This window comes from Musca autumnalis, unplaced genomic scaffold (genome assembly GCF_047663935.1).
Source record: "Musca autumnalis isolate F117 unplaced genomic scaffold, ASM4766393v1 scaffold_2, whole genome shotgun sequence".
Lineage (NCBI taxonomy): Eukaryota > Metazoa > Arthropoda > Insecta > Diptera > Muscidae > Musca > Musca autumnalis.
The window spans coordinates 25,811,670-25,819,190 of NW_027411755.1; the positions used below are offsets into that span (position 1 = coordinate 25,811,670).

General features: G+C 31.0%; 1 protein-coding gene across 1 annotated transcript in view; it reads left to right on the forward strand.

Annotated features, from left to right (window-relative positions):
* The first annotated feature begins 7,440 nt into the window (after window positions 1-7,440).
* The window catches only part of LOC141392095 (uncharacterized), a 1,581-nt gene continuing 1,500 nt past the window's right edge, over window positions 7,441-7,521 (forward strand). The window contains exon 1 of the mRNA XM_073965052.1: window positions 7,441-7,521. This exon is cut by the window's right edge and continues 1,500 nt beyond it. Within this exon, the coding sequence (XP_073821153.1) occupies window positions 7,441-7,521 (81 nt within the window).

Genomic DNA, 7,521 nt, shown 5'->3' on the forward strand with positions numbered 1-7,521 from the left:
AAAAAATATACTTTAAAAAATCCACGTCTTGTGGTCAGCTTGAAAAAATATTCTTTAAAAAACCACGTCTTGTGGTCAGCTTGAAAAAATATTCTTTAAAAAATCCACGTCTTGTGGTCAGCTTGAAAAAAAATTCTTTAAAAAATCCACGTCTTGTGGTCAGCTTGAAAAAATATTTTTTAAAAAATCCACGTCCTGTGGTCAGCTTGAAAAATATTCTTTAAAAAATCCACGTCTTGTGGTCAGCTTGAAAAAATATTTTTTAAAAAATCCACGTCTTGTGGTCAGCTTGAAAAAATATTCTTTAAAAAATCCACGTCTTGTGGTCAGCTTGAAAAAATATTCTTTAAAAAATCCACGTCTTGTGGTCAGCTTGAAAAAATATTCTTTAAAAAATCCACGTCTTGTGGTCAGCTTGAAAAAATATTCTTTAAAAAATCCACGTCTTGTGGTCAGCTTGAAAAAATATTCTTTAAAAAATCCACGTCTTGTGGTCAGCTTGAAAAAATATTCTTTAAAAAATCCACGTCTTGTGGTCCCGTTGAAAAAAATATTCTTTAAAAAATCCACGTCTTGTGGTCAGCTTAAAAAAATATTCTTTAAAAAATCCACGTCTTGTGGTCAGTTTGAAAAAATATTCTTTAAAAAATCCACGTCTTGTGGTCAGCTTAAAAAAATATTCTTTAAAAAATCCACGTCTTGTGGTCAGCTTGAAAAAATATTCTTTAAAAAATCCACGTCTTGTGGTCAGCTTGAAAAAATATTCTTTAAAAAATCCACGTCTTGTGGTCAGCTTGAAAAAATATTCTTTAAAAAATCCACGTCTTGTGGTCAGCTTGAAAAAATATACTTTAAAAAATCCACGTCTTGTGGTCAGCTTGAAAAAATATTCTTTAAAAAACCACGTCTTGTGGTCAGCTTGAAAAAATATTCTTTAAAAAATCCACGTCTTGTGGTCAGCTTGAAAAAAAATTCTTTAAAAAATCCGCGTCTTGTGGTCAGCTTGAAAAAATATTTTTTAAAAAATCCACGTCTTGTGGTCAGCTTGAAAAAATATTCTTTAAAAAATCCACGTCTTGTGGTCAGCTTGAAAAAAAATTCTTTAAAAAATCCGCGTCTTGTGGTCAGCTTGAAAAAATATTTTTTAAAAAATCCACGTCTTGTGGTCAGCTTGAAAAAATATTCTTTAAAAAATCCACGTCTTGTGGTCAGCTTGAAAAAATATTTTTTAAAAAATCCACGTCTAGTGGTCAGCTTGAAAAAATATTCTTTAAAAAATCCACGTCTTGTGGTCAGCTTGAAAAAATATTCTTTAAAAAATCCACGTCTTGTGGTCAGCTTGAAAAAATATTCTTTAAAAAATCCACGTCTTGTGGTCAGCTTGAAAAAATATTCTTTAAAAAATCCACGTCTTGTGGTCAGCTTGAAAAAATATTCTTTAAAAAATCCACGTCTTGTGGTCCCGTTGAAAAAAATATTCTTTAAAAAATCCACGTCTTGTGGTCAGCTTAAAAAAATATTCTTTAAAAAATCCACGTCTTGTGGTCAGCTTGAAAAAATATTCTTTAAAAAATCCACGTCTTGTGGTCAGCTTGAAAAAATATTCTTTAAAAAATCCACGTCTAGTGGTCAGCTTGAAAAAATATTCTTTACAAAATCCACGTCTTGTGGTCAGCTTGAAAAAATATTCTTTACAAAATCCACGTCTTGTGGTCAGCTTGAAAAAATATTCTTTAAAAAATCCACGTCTTGTGGTCAGCTTGAAAAAATATTCTTTAAAAAATCCACGTCTTGTGGTCAGCTTGAAAAAATATTCTTTAAAAAATCCACGTCTTGTGGTCAGCTTGAAAAAATATTCTTTAAAAAATCCACGTCTTGTGGTCCCGTTGAAAAAAATATTCTTTAAAAAATCCACGTCTTGTGGTCAGCTTAAAAAAATATTCTTTAAAAAATCCACGTCTTGTGGTCAGTTTGAAAAAATATTCTTTAAAAAATCCACGTCTTGTGGTCAGCTTAAAAAAATATTCTTTAAAAAATCCACGTCTTGTGGTCAGCTTGAAAAAATATTCTTTAAAAAATCCACGTCTTGTGGTCAGCTTGAAAAAATATTCTTTAAAAAATCCACGTCTTGTGGTCAGCTTGAAAAAATATTCTTTAAAAAATCCACGTCTTGTGGTCAGCTTGAAAAAATATACTTTAAAAAATCCACGTCTTGTGGTCAGCTTGAAAAAATATTCTTTAAAAAACCACGTCTTGTGGTCAGCTTGAAAAAATATTCTTTAAAAAATCCACGTCTTGTGGTCAGCTTGAAAAAAAATTCTTTAAAAAATCCGCGTCTTGTGGTCAGCTTGAAAAAATATTTTTTAAAAAATCCACGTCTTGTGGTCAGCTTGAAAAAATATTCTTTAAAAAATCCACGTCTTGTGGTCAGCTTGAAAAAATATTTTTTAAAAAATCCACGTCTAGTGGTCAGCTTGAAAAAATATTCTTTAAAAAATCCACGTCTTGTGGTCAGCTTGAAAAAATATTCTTTAAAAAATCCACGTCTTGTGGTCAGCTTGAAAAAATATTCTTTAAAAAATCCACGTCTTGTGGTCAGCTTGAAAAAATATTCTTTAAAAAATCCACGTCTTGTGGTCAGCTTGAAAAAATATTCTTTAAAAAATCCACGTCTTGTGGTCAGCTTGAAAAAATATTCTTTAAAAAATCCACGTCTTGTGGTCCCGTTGAAAAAAATATTCTTTAAAAAATCCACGTCTTGTGGTCAGCTTAAAAAAATATTCTTTAAAAAATCCACGTCTTGTGGTCAGCTTGAAAAAATATTCTTTAAAAAATCCACGTCTTGTGGTCAGCTTGAAAAAATATTCTTTAAAAAATCCACGTCTAGTGGTCAGCTTGAAAAAATATTCTTTACAAAATCCACGTCTTGTGGTCAGCTTGAAAAAATATTCTTTACAAAATCCACGTCTTGTGGTCAGCTTGAAAAAATATTCTTTACAAAATCCACGTCTTGTGGTCAGCTTGAAAAAATATTCTTTAAAAAATCCACGTCTTGTGGTCAGCTTCAAAAAAAATTCTTTAAAAAATCCACGTCTTGTGGTCAGCTTGAAAAAAATATTCTTTAAAAAATCCACGTCTTGTGGTCAGCTTGAAAAAAATATTCTTTAAAAAATCCACGTCTTGTGGTCAGCTTGAAAAAATATTCTTTAAAAAATCCACGTTTTGTGGTCAGCTTGAAAAAATATTCTTTAAAAAATCCACGTCTTGTGGTCCCGTTGAAAAAAATATTCTTTATAAAATCCACGTCTTGTGGTCAGCTTAAAAAAATATTCTTTAAAAAATCCACGTCTTGTGGTCAGCTTGAAAAAATATTCTTTAAAAAATCCACGTCTTGTGGTCAGCTTGAAAAAATATTCTTTAAAAAATCCACGTCTTGTGGTCAGCTTGAAAAAATATTCTTTAAAAAATCCACGTCTTGTGGTCAGCTTGAAAAAATATTCTTTAAAAAATCCACGTCTTGTGGTCAGCTTGAAAAAATATTCTTTAAAAAATCCACGTCTTGTGGTCAGCTTGAAAAAATATTCTTTAAAAAATCCACGTCTTGTGGTCCCGTTGAAAAAAATATTCTTTAAAAAATCCACGTCTTGTGGTCAGCTTGAAAAAATATTCTTTAAAAAATCCACGTCTTGTGGTCCCGTTGAAAAAAATATTCTTTAAAAAATCCACGTCTTGTGGTCAGCTTGAAAAAATATTCTTTAAAAAATCCACGTCTTGTGGTCAGCTTGAAAAAATATTCTTTAAAAAATCCACGTCTTGTGGTCAGCTTGAAAAAATATTCTTTAAAAAATCCACGTCTTGTGGTCAGCTTGAAAAAATATTCTTTAAAAAATCCACGTCTTGTGGTCAGCTTGAAAAAATATTCTTTAAAAAATCCACGTCTTGTGGTCAGCTTGAAAAAATATTCTTTAAAAAATCCACGTCTTGTGGTCAGCTTGAAAAAATATTCTTTAAAAAATCCACGTCTTGTGGTCAGCTTGAAAAAATATTCTTTAAAAAATCCACGTCTTGTGGTCAGCTTGAAAAAATATTCTTTAAAAAATCCACGTCTTGTGGTCAGCTTGAAAAAATATTCTTTAAAAAATCCACGTCTTGTGGTCAGCTTGAAAAAATATTCTTTAAAAAATCCACGTCTTGTGGTCAGCTTGAAAAAATATTCTTTAAAAAATCCACGTCTTGTGGTCAGCTTGAAAAAATATTCTTTAAAAAATCCACGTCTTGTGGTCAGCTTGAAAAAATATTCTTTAAAAAATCCACGTCTTGTGGTCAGCTTGAAAAAATATTCTTTAAAAAATCCACGTCTTGTGGTCAGCTTGAAAAAATATTCTTTAAAAAATCCACGTCTTGTGGTCAGCTTGAAAAAATATTCTTTAAAAAATCCACGTCTTGTGGTCAGCTTGAAAAAATATTCTTTAAAAAATCCACGTCTTGTGGTCAGTTTGAAAAAATATTCTTTAAAAAATCCACGTCTTGTGGTCAGCTTGAAAAAATATTCTTTAAAAAATCCACGTCTTGTGGTCAGTTTGAAAAAATATTCTTTAAAAAATCCACGTCTTGTGGTCAGCTTGAAAAAATATTCTTTAAAAAATCCACGTCTTGTGGTCAGCTTGAAAAAATATTCTTTAAAAAATCCACGTCTTGTGGTCAGCTTGAAAAAATATTCTTTAAAAAATCCACGTCTTGTGGTCAGCTTGAAAAAATATTCTTTAAAAAATCCACGTCTTGTGGTCAGCTTGAAAAAATATTCTTTAAAAAATCCACGTCTTGTGGTCAGCTTGAAAAAATATTCTTTAAAAAATCCACGTCTTGTGGTCAGCTTGAAAAAATATTCTTTAAAAAATCCACGTCTTGTGGTCAGCTTGAAAAAATATTCTTTAAAAAATCCACGTCTTGTGGTCAGCTTGAAAAAATATTCTTTAAAAAATCCACGTCTTGTGGTCAGCTTGAAAAAATATTCTTTAAAAAATCCACGTCTTGTGGTCAGCTTGAAAAAATATTCTTTAAAAAATCCACGTCTTGTGGTCAGCTTGAAAAAATATTCTTTAAAAAATCCACGTCTTGTGGTCAGCTTGAAAAAATATTCTTTAAAAAATCCACGTCTTGTGGTCAGCTTGAAAAAATATTCTTTAAAAAATCCACGTCTTGTGGCCAGCTTGAAAAAATATTCTTTAAAAAATCCACGTCTTGTGGTCAGCTTGAAAAAATATTCTTTAAAAAATCCACGTCTTGTGGTCAGCTTGAAAAAATATTCTTTAAAAAATCCACGTCTTGTGGTCAGCTTGAAAAAATATTCTTTAAAAAATCCACGTCTTGTGGTCAGCTTGAAAAAATATTCTTTAAAAAATCCACGTCTTGTGGTCAGCTTGAAAAAATATTCTTTAAAAAATCCACGTCTTGTGGTCAGCTTGAAAAAATATTCTTTAAAAAATCCACGTCTTGTGGTCAGCTTGAAAAAATATTCTTTAAAAAATCCACGTCTTGTGGTCAGCTTGAAAAAATATTCTTTAAAAAATCCACGTCTTGTGGTCAGCTTGAAAAAATATTCTTTAAAAAATCCACGTCTTGTGGTCAGCTTGAAAAAATATTCTTTAAAAAATCCACGTCTTGTGGTCAGCTTGAAAAAATATTCTTTAAAAAATCCACGTCTTGTGGTCAGCTTGAAAAAATATTCTTTAAAAAATCCACGTCTTGTGGTCAGCTTGAAAAAATATTCTTTAAAAAATCCACGTCTTGTGGTCAGCTTGAAAAAATATTCTTTAAAAAATCCACGTCTTGTGGTCAGCTTGAAAAAATATTCTTTAAAAAATCCACGTCTTGTGGTCAGCTTGAAAAAATATTCTTTAAAAAATCCACGTCTTGTGGTCAGCTTGAAAAAATATTCTTTAAAAAATCCACGTCTTGTGGTCAGCTTGAAAAAATATTCTTTAAAAAATCCACGTCTTGTGGTCAGCTTGAAAAAATATTCTTTAAAAAATCCACGTCTTGTGGTCAGCTTGAAAAAATATTCTTTAAAAAATCCACGTCTTGTGGTCAGCTTGAAAAAATATTCTTTAAAAAATCCACGTCTTGTGGTCAGCTTGAAAAAATATTCTTTAAAAAATCCACGTCTTGTGGTCAGCTTGAAAAAATATTCTTTAAAAAATCCACGTCTTGTGGTCAGCTTGAAAAAATATTCTTTAAAAAATCCACGTCTTGTGGTCAGCTTGAAAAAATATTCTTTAAAAAATCCACGTCTTGTGGTCAGCTTGAAAAAATATTCTTTAAAAAATCCACGCCTTGTGGTCAGCTTGAAAAAATATTCTTTAAAAAATCCACGTCTTGTGGTCAGCTTGAAAAAAATATTCTGTAAAAAAATCCACGTCTTGTGGTCAGCTTGAAAAAATATTCTTTAAAAAATCTACGTCTTGTGGTCAGCTTGAAAAAATATTCTTTAAAAAATCCACGTCTTGTGGTCAGCTTGAAAAAAATATTCTTTAAAAAATCCACGTCTTGTGGTCAGCTTGAAAAAATATTCTTTAAAAAATCCACGTCTTGTGGTCAGCTTGAAAAAAATATTCTTTAAAAAATCCACGTCTTGTGGTCAGCTTGAAAAAAATATTCTTTAAAAAGTCCACGTCTTGTGGTCAGCTTGGAAAAATATTCTTTAAAAAATCCACGTCTTGTGGTCAGCTTGAAAAAATATTCTTTAAAAAATCCACGTCTTGTGGTCAGCTTGGAAAAATATTCTTTAAAAAATCCACGTCTTGTAGTCAGCTTGAAAAAAATGTTCTTTAAAAAATTCACGTTTATTGGTCAAATGAACAAAAATTTGTTTTTTTAATCTACGTTTATTGTTAACAACATATTTTTAAAAATCCACATTTTTTGTTGAAAAATATTCTTTTATTCTTCTTCTATTTACCATTCTGTTTCATTGCATAAAAAGCGAAAGGCTCTTAGTTTTAGGACAAATTCAATTATGTTAATTATTATAACAATCCAAACCAGTGGGAATATCCTAATCTTATCACGAATCTCTTGAAAACACCCATTCGAAATGTTAATTGAAACAATTAACATAAAAATATTTGTTTTCAGTTTCTGATTTCAGTGGCTGTCAATCTCAACACTGAAGTCATAATGTGCGCCGCCCACCGGCTAGTTGTAATTTTGTGTGTCATATTTCACCAAATAATCAATTCTCAAGTTGAAGAAAATATTTGGAATTTAAGAAAACTGCAAAGCGGAGAAATTTCTGAATTTTTTTATGATAACTTATTGAAGGACCTTCAAAAAGAAAAGGCCTTCCATACAATTTTGCTATACAAAGCTGATGGAGTGGGGCCGGAATATTTGGAACAACTTTATGACTGGAAAGTGTTTGCCTCAACTCCTCGCCTAGATATGGTAAAGGGCAGTGTGGTGCCTATTGGTGATCTCTACAATACGGAAGTATTTACCATAATTTGTATGCATCAAATTGTA